We start from the raw sequence: 13,870 nt of genomic DNA, 5'->3' as shown, positions 1-13,870 counted from the left end.
ACTTAAGTGACCTTCCGTCGGTTCTGTGAAGAAGCGCACGGTAATTATAACGGAGCGGTCGCCCAGGCCCTTCTTTTCCAGCTACCTGCCTCAATACCGCTGTGCTATTGAATAATAGAATGACGCATATGAGCAAGAAGAGGGATTGCTATATGGTGCTGGAATAGCTGATTAACCGGTGAGCATTTTTTATAATTAATTACTGCCTTGAATTTCTCGTTTTCGCTACATTTTATTTCAAACGCGTTTTTCTCGAAACGACTTTTTTTCGACTAGCGTACATTCCAGCTCAAAAAGTTATTGATCAATTGTTATGAAATTTGGTGTAGATATTCTTTATTCAATTCCACGTAACATGAACTAAATTCGGGGATTACATTGTTATTAAAAATATATGTTTTTATGCAAGAAAGATGAAAAAATATAGTATAAAAACATGACATTGTGTTCAAACACCTCAAAAACATGCAATTTTCAATTTGTTTGATCAAAATTAGGTTCATATTCCTAGAAAATATGTTTTTAATGAAAAAAAAAATCCTGATGATTACAGATAAAAATTGCGACGTCAGGGATGTACGCCAGCCAAATGCTCGGATGGCAATCGCCCATGGACTGCACGCGGTAACTCCACTATTGCTGGCGGAAATCGTCTGAAAAAATTTTAAAGTGTACTTGAAAACATAAATAAAATATCCTCCGAGTTTAAACAATTTGTGATTATTGCTTCCTGGTTAAAAAAAATCATGAAAAACAGCAAAATTTCGACCTCATAAACCGGTTTCCCCCCTTAACCCAGGTCCTGGCATATCGACAGTATGGACTACGCTTAGGCCAGTAGAAAACGGCCAGCTGGTAGAAAGAGATAGCCACTGGTGGTGGTCAATCTCTGTCTCTTTCTATTCAGGAGCGTAGCAATATGACAGAGAGAGAAAGCAGTTGACCCCCACCTCATTCCTTCTGTGTATATCTAACGGACACTTTTCGAAGGCCTTCATGCTGGGATTGCATTGTCGATGGCCTGGAAACTGATCAGAGTTTAGTACTGCTTTCAACCACGGCACGCTTTTTAGCGCTACAGTCGCGGCCAATTGTCAGTACACTGGTCAGGCCGCCGCCATCTGATTTCACACTAGTTGCGGCTAAGAATTCGTAGGAGTTGGACGTGTCTCGTGTGATATTACGTTAAAGCGTTCGGCTGCTGAAGTTTGACGTCCCTATCAAATGGCTTTTTCGCAACCAAATTCTAGAGGTACGGAGCTGAGATACTTCATACATGGTTATGTGTAAATTGAAAGTCCCAAAAATTATCGCGACTCCACGTATGCCTATTGTTTTTCCCCAGAGCTAGGAAACAGAAAAATACTGGAAGAAATACAGTTGAAGAAGCAGCTACTTTTGAAGCAGGGCGTTACGCCTACTCTTGGAACTTCTTTGACTCCGCTTGACGTATCACCCGCTACTCCTGCTGCGACTCAGGTACGTCCCTCAAACGAATCCTTTAGTTTCGGATAAGATTAGGTTGGTGAAGTGAGGTTAGGTTATGTTTGTTGAATCACGGTATAGGAATAATAGGTGGCCCGGCTGCCGCTCGGCTGTGATTATTTTTGCATAATTCGGTACTTCTCCACCAGACGGATATGGGTCGGTAAGACTACTGTAAACAATGATGGCGGCATGCGGTGTTCGAAAGAGAGGAGGGTAATTTTAGGTTAATCGTGAGATGAGCGTGTCATATTTACAAAAATATGAGCAGAAGTTGCAGTTGAAAACATAAAATACCAAAAATAATAACAAGTTATAAAATATGTGAAGCATATAAAGCAATATAAAATAAATAGAAGTCATAATAAACCTATGAGGTTAAGGTTCGTAACGTTGACGCAACAGAATAATCGAAAAAAAATTTAAACTTTGAGGGTTCGAACCTTTCAAAAACAGTAAACTGCACTACATAATTTTCCAAGTTGATTAAGACATTGTGTCCCGCTTATTTTGCAATTATAACAATATTTGAGTCACAAAATTGTGCTTTCTCCGTGTATCCTGTTACGTCAACGTTATGAATGCTGCTGAAAGTTACGTTTTCATCAATCAATAATTTTCTCTTTTCATGGCTCTGCTTTAGAACATCCGGAGTATGAATTTTTGCCCATGTTTGCATTCTCATAGTTATGTAGTAATGTATGATATATGATACAATTTCATCCTTGTGTTGTTCGCTAGGAAATGAAAAGCTGTAATTCTGTATCATATCAGACACAGTAGGTTCATATACAAAGTAATTCTCAGATTCTATGTGCTCACAGAAGTATTTGATCAGGGTTGAAATGTTTTTGGCAAACATATTGAGTCCTTTTTATAACTATCCCAGTAAGAGCAATTGTATCTCTCCATTTATTATATAGATCGATTGCTTTGGGAACGGTGAAAAAAGATATATCTTCCCTACACTCGTCTTGCGCACGTCGATGACAAACATGACTCCTGCCCATATTTAAATAATGTTTTTTTTCTCATAGTTTATAAATATCGTGTTATTGATTTGTTTTGAACACTGCGTTTTGCCATTATTGTTTACAATGGTCCTACAGATCTGTAACCATCTGGTGGGCGTGCAACGAATTATGCTAAAATAATCACAAGCACTTGGCATTGCGGGGATAGGGCAGCCCGACCACCTATTATTGTTACACCGTGGTTTGAATTCACGTGGATTGCAACACTATCGCACTTTAAATTTTTACACTATCAGCAGAATCCTGCAACAACGGTGGATGGTATAGCATTGAGTGCTTCTCAAAGTGCAGCCCTTCAGAACGCACATGAAGCCTCTACTGGGTTCTTCGTCGCCCAGGACTCGGCCTTTGGTAACTTGATCCTGCCAGTATTCCCGCGGTTTGAGATCCAGTGAACTACTATCAGGCATATACAAGAATGGTTATTGTGACTATAATGGCACCCATGCGATTCAGAGAGCTGGAAGAGTGTCTTCAACAATTAGATGGATTTGAAGAGCCAAAAATTCGTCTTGAACAATATTCCACGAGCGCTCACATCGGGGCGCACGTCCTGCACACAGCATATACACACTTTGACGATATAGGAGGAAAGGCTATTGCTCACTTGGGTGCAGGGTGTGGGGTACTCTCACTCGGAGCCCGACTTCTTGGCACTAGTCATGTCGTCGGATTTGAAATTGATGCCGATGCGCTGTCCATGCTCAAAAGTAATTGCCTTGAGTTAGAAACTGATGTCGAGGCAGTTCACTGTGACCCCAGTTGTGATGAATCTGCCTTTTGGCTCAAAACGCAATGTTAGAACGGACGTCAAGTTTTTGGAGACAGCTGTCAGTATTGCTTGACATGCCGTCTACTCTCTCCACAAGACTAGCACCCGGGATCATATGCTTAGGACTGCAAAACGCCTTGGAACAACGGCAAAAATCGTCGCTGAATTACGATACGATCTTCCTCGAGCGTACAAGTTTCACAAAAATACTTCCATTGATGTCCAGGTCGATTTTATAAGACTTGAATTGGATTAGGTAAACAATATGAAAAGACACTCATCCTCACTAATCAATTTCTATGTGTAAGCATAATGGAAGATTTAATAAATTTGTACAGAAATAGTGTTGTAGTTCTTTTGTTTTGTTTCATTGTTATTTCTACCTGCATAAATTATGGTTTGATTTTTTCACAGTTCACTCGAATTTGATCCCTTGAGCCAAGGGTAATTCATTCCCATAGTCGATCGTTATTGTTACCCGTCTGGCATAGTGTTTCCACGCATCACTCCCACTCCTTGTCCTCAACCAGTCGCTTTTTCTCCACCAAATGCTCCAATTTCTGCCCCGCTATATATCTGTATCTACAATACTCTGGTACGACAGCGCAGTTAGTGGGCAAACAAGGAAAACAGTTTGGTCACAGTACGATAACAATCTCCACCACTTAAAAATAGCAGAGTTCCCAGGCCTGTGTGCGTTGACTGAGAATACATCATAGTCTATGGGATATATAAAGACTGATCATGATTATGTGGCAGCTTTGGTTGTCAATTGCAAAATATATCACGTGACTGGGTTTTTGTACCCCAAATTGAGAAAGCAAAATGAGTGTCAAGTATGTCACAAAGCCTTTCAGTCAGTTAAAGAAAATGATACTCTTGGCGAAGAAGAATCGATTAATATGAAAACCAGAGGTGGTTCAATTCATGGCAATATATTTCTGTTATCTCTTTCATCAGCAATCGAGAAATACTTCTGTAAGCACATAGAATCTGAGAATCAATCTGTATATGAACCTACTGTGTCTGATATGATACAGAAGTACAGCTTTTCATTTCCTTGCGAATAACACAAGGATGAAATTGTATCATATATCATGCACTACTACATAACTATGAGAATACCACAATGGGTGAAAATTCGTACTCGAGACGATCTAAAGCATAAGCGTGAAAAGAGAAAATTATGTAGGTTGATGAAAACGTAAGTTTTAGCAGCTTGAAATTCATAACGTTAATGCAATGAGATACTCGGAAAAGCACAATTTTGTGACTCAAATATTGTTATAATTGCAAAATAAGCGAGGCACAACGTCTTAACCAACTTCGAAATCACAGTCGCCGAGCCGCAGCCGTACCACCTATTATTCCATATCATTCTTACACCGTGGTACCGGTGTTAGCCTAACTTTTTGCAGATGCTTTACGATACCGTCACGAGCGCATGCGCAATGCCATAAGATAGAGATGAAGCTACATATTATGACGCTATCTCTTTCGGCTCGCTCATGGAGACTAGAGGTAAGGAGTCTGAACGCAATACTAGCCAAATGATCGGTGAAAGTGATGAACGATCCGCGGATTGTAACCGCCTGGCGGCGCTACCACTGCAGGCTCCGTCAGCGCGGTGATTTTGAATCGTCGATCCTCACGTATGTATCCTATTCGTAACCAGGCGCTGGTATCGCTTGCGGATACATCCCGAACTACAAGATTTTTCATCACTTTCACGAACCACTTTTCGATGATTCCGCCATATGCGTTCGGACTCCTTTACTCTACTCTGGTCCGTGTCGACAAATAAACGCTGCAATTCTGTAATGCCAGGTCTACATATACGCTGTAAGTGGGGGTCTTGAAGTGCGCCTCCATTAAAGCTGATGTGTAGCCGAGTTTATATGAACTTTAAGCGCCTCCCACTCAAAGATTTTCTGAATTCCACTTTAAGCTCAATTTTCAGCGAGAAGTAGTGCCAACCGTACCGAAATGACAGATTAAAATCTCGCGTGGTTTGAACCCGTTCTTTGTGCTTTGTTCTTTTCCTCGGTCGGCATTTTGCCGTAACCAAGTTTGGTACATATTTATTACTTGAACAATTATTGATATGAAAATATAATCCATGTTGAAGTATCACCAGGGTTTACAACAAACAAAATGCGTTTCGAATTACAGATGAGAGATATGTTGATTATAAGCTATTCAAAAAATGGAAAATAAAAGATAGATAGGTGATTATTAATTAATGAATAAAATTGCGGAGAACATTGCATTATATTGCTTCATATATTGTATTACTGAGGTTATAAACACTAACTGACAGTTCTTAAGTTCTTCTCGTTACTCCGTTTGATGGCTAACAAGGCTTTCTAACCTTCAATTGCCACACAGTTCTTGTTTTAAATTCGTTGACCCAACACAATTGCAGGCTTACCAACTAGAAATAAATTTTTGTCATTAAAGTACTGTGTGTAGCTGAGTACACACTTTACTCCAAACAGACTTGAACATACTGACTTTAAGGCCCGTATTCATAGTCAGGTCTCAAGGCGGTGCTTAAGACCGTCTTGGTGAAGATCGTCTTATTCGTTCAAGACCGTCTTGAGATGCTATGTATTCATAGTCGGAAAACAAGACGGTCTTCGTCAAGAATTTGGTCTCAAGCGCTAGCTTATTTCATTCAAGACCGTCTTGGCCAAGACTGAGCTTGAGACGGTCTTATTCGACGTTCGGTTATGTTCGGAATATTTCCGATGTATCCCCCAATAAGATGCTCGGATTTTATTTCTCAGCCTGTGCAAGATATTCGTATAGGCATGCAGCTCTTGAGTATTTTTATAGTTTATGAACACAACAACGTTAGCGCCACGTAAATTTTTCAAAGCGAATGCTCTCATAACCTCTATTTCAATTGCAAGTTTCCGTTGCTACCCTTTTACAGTAAATAATCCCGTCCCAGCTGCAATTTCCCAAACATTCCTTCACAATCTGTTCCTGTTAATTTATATTGTTCGAATATAATATTTTCCAAACAATTCGTAATTATCAATTTCGTACGCATCAGAACAATTGAGTAATATTTAGGCAACAAGCATTTGCTTAAGTGCAGTCCGAACTCGACTTGATCAAGATACGTAAATAAGACTGCGTTAATTGACTATGAAACGTTGCGTGCTCAAAACCATGCTTATTTCAAATAAGACTGGACTATGCAACCTTGTAAGCACGCTTCGAATAAGACCGACTTGATGAAGACCGTCTTATTTGCCGCGTCTCAAGACCGTCTTGTTTGACGTCTATGGAACCAAACGCCATCTTAAGGCCTCGTATAAGACCGTCTTATTCGAGTCCGGTCTTAAGCACTGACTATGAATACCGGCCTAAGACCCCCACTTGAAGTGTATGCGTAGACCAGGCATTCGCTTCGTTCTTGCTTGCTCGCACTTGCTCGTATGGTTTAAGGTTACGTATATGCACGACGCGCGTGACGCGGGCTAGAAACACAATGAATGTAAAGATGCGCAGTATCGGATTGCGCATGTACCCTACGGTTAGCAGCAACGCCAGTCGACGGTCATATATGGGCCCACCTCAAACTCACATTACAATAGGAGTTCGGTCTCCTGTTCTCTAGCCTTCTTGGTGTAGACCAGGCATAAGCAGTCGGTAAGCGTAGGGCATTGCCGTTACTTCCGCACCCTTTCGCTTCTTCAAAATGCCCTATTGAGCTGGCCATCATAAGCGGTCTTTAGCCAATGGCTAAATCGGAATGTCGATCATGGCAGTGCCATCTAGAGACGATTCATAGAAGCTTAAGACGAATGAATCTGGGAAGCAGCGATATGATCCCGCATGCGACATCGCACGATCGCACACGGTGATTTATAATTAGAGATGTCAGCGTAAAGAGTTACACAATATTTGGGTGTGTGCCGATGGAGTTAGAAATACGATCGACAGTGTTAACGATTCATAAATTCTCATCCCAGAGTTGAAATCGTCGAGTTATACGTTTGGTGTGTCCAGTAGCTAATTGCAGTTTATTACAATCATTGATATACGTGCGTATAAATATGGTTATATTTAGAGCGTGACCGAAGTTGCTCTTTTTCGGACGTGACGGAGTCGGCCAGCTATATTATTTTTAGAGAGCGTTAATTAATTGTTATAAACCCCTTTAACAATGGAGGATATATTTCACTGGTGCCGTGAAGGAAATGCGATGCAAGTTCGCGTCTGGCTCGATGACACCGAACATGACATGAACCAAGGGTAAGATCATGGGAGTTGCTCATTACCATTTATGGTTGAACGCTGGGAAGTCCGCTGCAGTTTCGCAATCAGCTGATCTTGACGTGTTTTCAGCACTTTTTAAAACTCTTGTCACTAGTTTCCAAATTATTGCAGGAATCGGAATAATCGCTACATGATGCAGGACAAAATTATGAAAGCTCTGTAATAACGAATCTTTTGATACATCAATGTATAATATTTTTTGTACGAGAAATTTCTTATCAAAACTCTACCACAATCTTGTTATGTTTTTTTCCTTAGCAGGAAACGAATGTCACCCATCCGTATTACTACACTGTGTAAAACATAATGCATATGCGTTGTACTTGGAAGACCCAACATTATTATGTCTGAAATTTTCAGTAATTTGTGATATAGTGAAACATACGCATATTTTGCTAACTACTTTTTTTGAATTCATTCCAGAATTACAGAATTTATATTGCTAATTTTACTACCCTCAGTCTCTTACCTCTGTAAATATGTTACTGGAATTTGATAAAATAATGAAATAACAATTGTCATAGAGTGCCAAAATTGGTGAAAAAATGTTTGTCAAAGTTTCCTCTTGTCTGCACAAAAATGATCGACTCGTTCACTTTACTTTTTAATTTGTAAAATCAGTTTTGTCAACAAGAAAATGAATGTCACTTTTATCTACATGAAAAAATAAATGATTATTCTTTTAAAATAATGTTTGAATCATAATCACAATATAAATTGTGAAGAAAAAAATTGTACTGACCTGGCTTATTGAATTTTTTTTACTTTTTTTCTCCTTTGATAAACGAACTTGCTTCCGAAAAGAATAATGTTTGATTTTCATGTCTTGCCTTCCTTTTCTCGTATAATTTAATGCGCCGTGGGTCGGAAAAACCAGTTGAACATTTAGTAAATTTGGTGATACCCTGTTGATATTATAAGCAAATATTATATGCAGTGATGATTTTCTTGACATCGACAACAAGAAATTTGTTTACGTTATTGCTCTTGATTATAGCCGAAAGGTAGACATTGTACAAATCAGAAATATGACTCATGTTCATGTAAATTTGAGGACAGTGCATTATTTTAAATATTACATTTCCAACTAACAGTGAATATTCAAACATTCATATAATTCAACTCTTGTTTCCATTTGTTTTAATTTTCATCAGGGATGATCACGGCTTTAGCCCGCTGCATTGGTGCAGCAAGGAAGGCCATTCAAAGTTGGCTGAATTGCTCGTGATGCGAGGAGCTCGCATCAATGCAACGAATAGAGGAGACGACACGCCGCTCCACCTTGCTTCAGCACACGGGCATAAGGACATTGTTCAGTTGGTTAGTATTCGATATTTGTCGTACTCCTTTGTATTATTATAAGGAGAGCATCTGAAAAGTTACACCCCAATAGTCTCGAAATTAAAAACTGTGTTCAAACAACAAAGATCAGGTCAATAGTTTTTTGCAAATCTTTATTATAGATCAGCTAGAAAAAATTTGCTATTAAAGCCAATGAAAATATGTATCGGTGAAATTGAGAAATTTTTTTAATTGAAATTCTCTTCTTTTTTATAGCTGCTGAGAAATCGTGCCGATGTCAATGTGACCAACGAACACGGAAACACCGCTTTGCATTATGCTTGCTTCTGGGGTGATCAGGCGGTGGCGGAGGAATTGGTAGCCGCTGGAGCTTTGGTTTCCATCGCCAACAAAGACGGTGATACTCCGCTGGACAAGGCTAGAGGACCTCTGGCAAAAAGATTGCATGGTAATGGGATATACTTTCTCTTCTTTATTATTGTAAAATGTTATACACAATACCTAGTAATCAAGAAAATGTACTTCGTTTTTTCAGATCTCGCCGTTGAATACGGACAAGACTTGAAAAAGATTCATTTCAAGGATCAAAGTTGGCTTGGATTGAAAACCAGGAGCAGTGAGTATCAAAATAACTAAGTCAATGATTCAAGGTGTGGATTAAAGAAAGGCTCGAAACAATCGACTCTGTTAATATTGTACCTTTATATGCTTGTGATATTAGTAATGGTCAGCATCTTTTCTTAATCTGCGTCAAGTTAATTTGAGATTTACTCTTTAATTTTTTAACTTCTTCTCGGCTCTATTTTCCGCACTCTTCCATTATTTACATAACAAAAAATGCCTTTTGACGTGGATATGTTCGATTTTTCTAAATGAAAGTTTCTTGCGATCGTTCACATTTCCTCGCTATTGCAGTAAAACAGATGAGAAAATCCATGTTTTCGCAGGGGATGCAACTTTGTCAAGACACAAAGGAATCAATATGGCGGATTTATCGCTGCATACTCACTTGGCGAGTAGTCCGAGCGGTGAAACCTGGAGAGGACGGTGGCAGAACAACGATATCGTGGCAAAAATACTAAACCTCAGAGAATGCACCTCTAGAATATCAAGGGACTTCAATGAGGAATTTCCCAAACTCCGAATTTTTTCTCATCCCAACATTCTCCCAGTTCTTGGCTGCGTTAACCAGCCTCCACAACTCGCGACCGTCTCTCAATACATGGCCAGAGGCAGTTTACATCGACTTTTACACGGAGGAACTGGCGTCGTTGTCGATACAGCTAGGGCGCTCAGATTAGCATTGGACGTTGTGCGGGCCATGGCTTTTCTGCACGGGCTTGAAAGGCAGAGCAGATGTAGATTTCATCTTAACAGTAAACATGTCATGGTAAGCAGGGGAAGTAAAAATTAAAAAAACACTGCGTAGTACGTTATCTGATCTTGCAACTAGGTTTCATTGAAAGACACCGTTACAGGGTGGCGACACAAAATCTAAAAATTTTTCAGGGAAATATTGGGAAGATATTTCTTTTTGTTTGTCAGAATATTTTCAGTTTTTTTGTAATAATAATTGACGACAAATTGGATATCAATACGATTGCAATAAATCGAATAATTTTTCGATTTTCACTTTGATGTAACAACTACTTAATATTACACACGATTCTCTAAAAGGTACCTTGAACAGCATATGAGCATTTTTGAAGCATGATATTGCGTATTAATGGCGCAAAAATGGCAAGGAAGCCGGAGAAAATAGGCTCATTAAATCAGGAAAATTAAAAAAAATTAAACAGTCCGATTTCTGGTGCTACTCTGTATTAAAATATTGAATTGTTTCATGAATCCTGAGAAGTGAGCATGTTTCTCATGATTTCCAGATAGACGAGGATCTCACTGCAAGAGTAAACATGGCTGATTCTAAGTTTTCATTCCAAGAAGTTGGAAGAATTTACGAGCCCGCTTGGATGTCTCCGGAAGCATTAAACAAAAAACCGTCTGACATTAATCTCGAGGCCAGCGATATGTGGAGCTTTGCAGTCCTGCTCTGGGAATTGGCAACCAGAGAAGTACCGTTCGCTGATCTTTCCCCCATGGAATGCGGCATGAAGGTCGGATGCAGTTACTGTAATTCCAGCTTCCGTATGACAAACTTGCCTTAACGAGTCGAAATCTTATCTATTCCAGATCGCTATGGAAGACCTGCGCGTCAGTATTCCACCAGGGATTTCTCCTCATCTTGCGAAGCTGATTCGCATATGCATGAACGAAGATCCTGGTAAACGTCCCTCGTTTGATATGGTCGTGCCTATTCTTGATAAGATGAAACGCTGATGGGTTAGAAGAAACCACATTGTGTTCATTTAATGTTCTTATTTTATATACACACATGCATGTATGTATACGTCGTAACAAGCACCAAACTGCTGCATTCTCTTAATACAATCTAACGTAATATATATAACATCGTATAACTTTTTCACTTGACTTAATAATAATAATAATAATTTGCATTCACATTGCATGTTCACATTGGTGCCTTGAATATTTGAAATAACTGTAATATTTTTTATAGAATCTATGTATACTATACAAAACTCCTGCCTCCATGATTCTTCCAACTTATCCAATGTTTATTATCATTGACTTGAACCATGAATATTTGTTGAACCAGTATGTTTCACCGAATACTCTCAGTATATTATTCATTAGTATACATATTATATATTTGTATTATACATTTTCACTTTATATACCCGTAATGGATACTTGTAAGCTGGAGTTGAAAGCTTTATCGTTGATGCCTTTGTACAAATTATCAATATTTGATTTTTTAATATTCTACCGAAGGTCTGAGTTGCGTTCTACACTGTTTTATATACACCTATACGTATATAATTCTTCAAATATTGAATATTTAAATATATAAATATATTTATATTTATTTGTCAATCTCCGCTTCTTAGTGAAGAAAAAAAAAAAAAATTGTATGTTGAATTAAATGCTTGTCTTGACCTGCATCGTGCTTGCCACAAGGAAACATCTGCAATACTCTGTAATTGTCCTTGACATTTCTTTTCGCAATTTTTAACACTAGAGATTAAAACAATGTGTATTTATAAGTCTAACGATCTTGTCAATTTATGTTCAAATTTCATTATTTACAATTCGCCAAAAAATAAATAAATCTCAACTAAATCATACATTGAGTTTCAATACGGTCTGCAAATTCGGTTGGATGCAAACCATGTTTTATCGATCACGTCTTATCAAGAAACAGGTCTAATGCAAAGTGTCTCAACTATTTCATTCCTGCCGTAAAATACCTTATACTTACTACTAATTATGCAATACGCATGGTCTGTCCTTGTTACAATATGTTTTTTTATTAATTACGTAGTTTTATATACATCCACCAATGTCACAATATCAAATACCTATCAACTTTTGCGTAAAAAACAGTTCATTCTAATCAATTTATAGTTGTTCCCGTAAATTTCGATATCTCTCTATCTAATAAAAAAGTTTCAAACAAATGAACGTAGAAAAAGATTATAATAACAATAGTAAAAAAAAGATTATAATAACAATAGTATACGCATGAAGTTGGCGGTGGGGTGAGATCCCGAAAACAAAACAAAAAGCATCTAGCAAACCCTTTGACAGCTGTCATCGGCTGTTTATGACAGTCTTTGACAAATATCTTTATAGGTATCTGGACGCGCAAAAAATGAACATGCAAACCAAAATTATCAAGATGATTCCCGACGGGAATTGTCTTTTTTGCGCGTTGGCGTATTGTGTATACGGCACTCAAGATCGACACGCAGAGGTGAGATTGAGTATCGTTTCAAATATAGTGGATAATTGGTCTACATTTGCGGGTTTTATTACAGGTAATGAATCAAACGGTGCTGTGATTAGGTCACCTGGTGATTACAAATCACATATGAATAAAAATGGAATATACAGGGGAGAAGCAGAATTAGCTGCAGCTGCGGACATTTTTAAGATATGTTTAATCGTGTATCGCGAAGAACAAATTCATCCACACCGGATCGGATCACAAAATGAAACGCAATTCTCGCTACTCTTCACCGGCGACGGAGACAGTGGACACTTTGATGTCTTGCAGAACCAAAATAAAATTCAGATAGTGAGTAATAAGTATGAGAAGTAACAATCAAATATTAGTAAATCTAAATATATCACCAAACAGTCAAAAGGACAGCCCGGATTTACGATGCAAATGGAGAAAGGAGGAGTTTCAAGCAGCAGACAAGGCGATGAAGATGGTGGATGGTCGGAAGTATCACAAAAGAAAGAGAAAAATAAAATTGTAAGTGCGAAGAACCAAATAAGCCATAGAATAATATCCATCAAATATTCGTATAACCAGGTAAGAGGACGACCAGGATCGATGTTGACCACAAGAGAAAGAGGTGTTTTGCGGAATGAACAGCAACGCAAATATAGAGAAAAAAATAATATAAAGAAGGTGATTTTGGAGAATAACCGGCAGAGCGGTAGTAAAAATAATTCAACGAAGGGTGTCGAAGAATTAGAAGAATCGATTGCGATGATTGATTCGGAAAATAAATCGAGAGGACGACCAACCAATGTGATGGACATAGAAGAGCGAAAAATTAGACGACGAGAACAGCAGCGAAAATATAGGGAAGCGAACAAAAAATATCATACTGGCTTTTCAACCAATGAACAGAAAGAAGGAGTTTCAACCAGCAGACAAGGCGATGGAGACGGTGGATGGTCGGACGTATCACAAAAGAAAAATGAAAATAAAATTGTAAGTGCGAATAACCAAATAAGCCAGAGAATAATAATAAACAAATATTCCTATAACCAGGCAAGAGGACGACCAGGATCTATGTTAACCACAAGAGAAAGAGGTGTTTTGCGGAGTGAACAGCAACACAAATATAGAGAAAAAAATAATATGAAGAAGGTGATTTTGGAGAAT

At 38.5% G+C, this 13,870-nt stretch overlaps 3 protein-coding genes and 1 pseudogene across 4 annotated transcripts; all 4 read left to right on the top strand.

The window, feature by feature from the left end:
- The first annotated feature begins 1,121 nt into the window (after positions 1-1,121).
- On the top strand, positions 1,122-3,634 carry LOC124223899 (SOSS complex subunit C homolog). 2 transcript variants are annotated; one of them, XM_046636276.1, is made up of 3 exons: positions 1,122-1,252; positions 1,346-1,479; positions 2,759-3,634. In XM_046636276.1, the coding sequence occupies exons 1-3, from the start codon at positions 1,225-1,227 to the stop codon at positions 2,912-2,914; spliced, it is 318 nt and encodes a 105-aa protein (XP_046492232.1). In that variant the 5' UTR covers positions 1,122-1,224; the 3' UTR covers positions 2,915-3,634. The 2 variants fall into 2 exon arrangements, with proteins under 2 accessions (XP_046492232.1, XP_046492231.1); XM_046636275.1 differs by having other exon boundaries at positions 2,756-3,634.
- Positions 2,938-3,321, top strand: LOC124223298 (rRNA N6-adenosine-methyltransferase METTL5-like). The gene has a single exon (XM_046635120.1). The coding sequence runs from the start codon at positions 2,938-2,940 to the stop codon at positions 3,319-3,321; it is 384 nt and encodes a 127-aa protein (XP_046491076.1).
- A 379-nt stretch (positions 3,635-4,013) lies between the features above and the next one.
- Positions 4,014-4,499, top strand: LOC138191254 (uncharacterized; annotated as a pseudogene).
- A 2,600-nt stretch (positions 4,500-7,099) lies between these two features.
- Ilk (integrin linked kinase) lies at positions 7,100-12,092 on the top strand. Its single transcript, XM_046636137.2, has 7 exons — positions 7,100-7,560; positions 8,739-8,904; positions 9,142-9,334; positions 9,422-9,502; positions 9,834-10,276; positions 10,770-11,000; positions 11,077-12,092. Exons 1-7 carry the CDS (start codon positions 7,472-7,474, stop codon positions 11,221-11,223), a joined length of 1,350 nt encoding a protein of 449 aa, XP_046492093.1. The 5' UTR covers positions 7,100-7,471; the 3' UTR covers positions 11,224-12,092.
- Positions 12,093-13,870: the final 1,778 nt, after the last annotated feature.

The sequence above is a fragment of the Neodiprion pinetum genome, chromosome 7, assembly GCF_021155775.2.
Source record: "Neodiprion pinetum isolate iyNeoPine1 chromosome 7, iyNeoPine1.2, whole genome shotgun sequence".
Lineage (NCBI taxonomy): Eukaryota > Metazoa > Arthropoda > Insecta > Hymenoptera > Diprionidae > Neodiprion > Neodiprion pinetum.
Note: the sequence above shows the minus strand (reverse complement) of the source record. Positions and strands in the feature narration are given on the sequence as shown.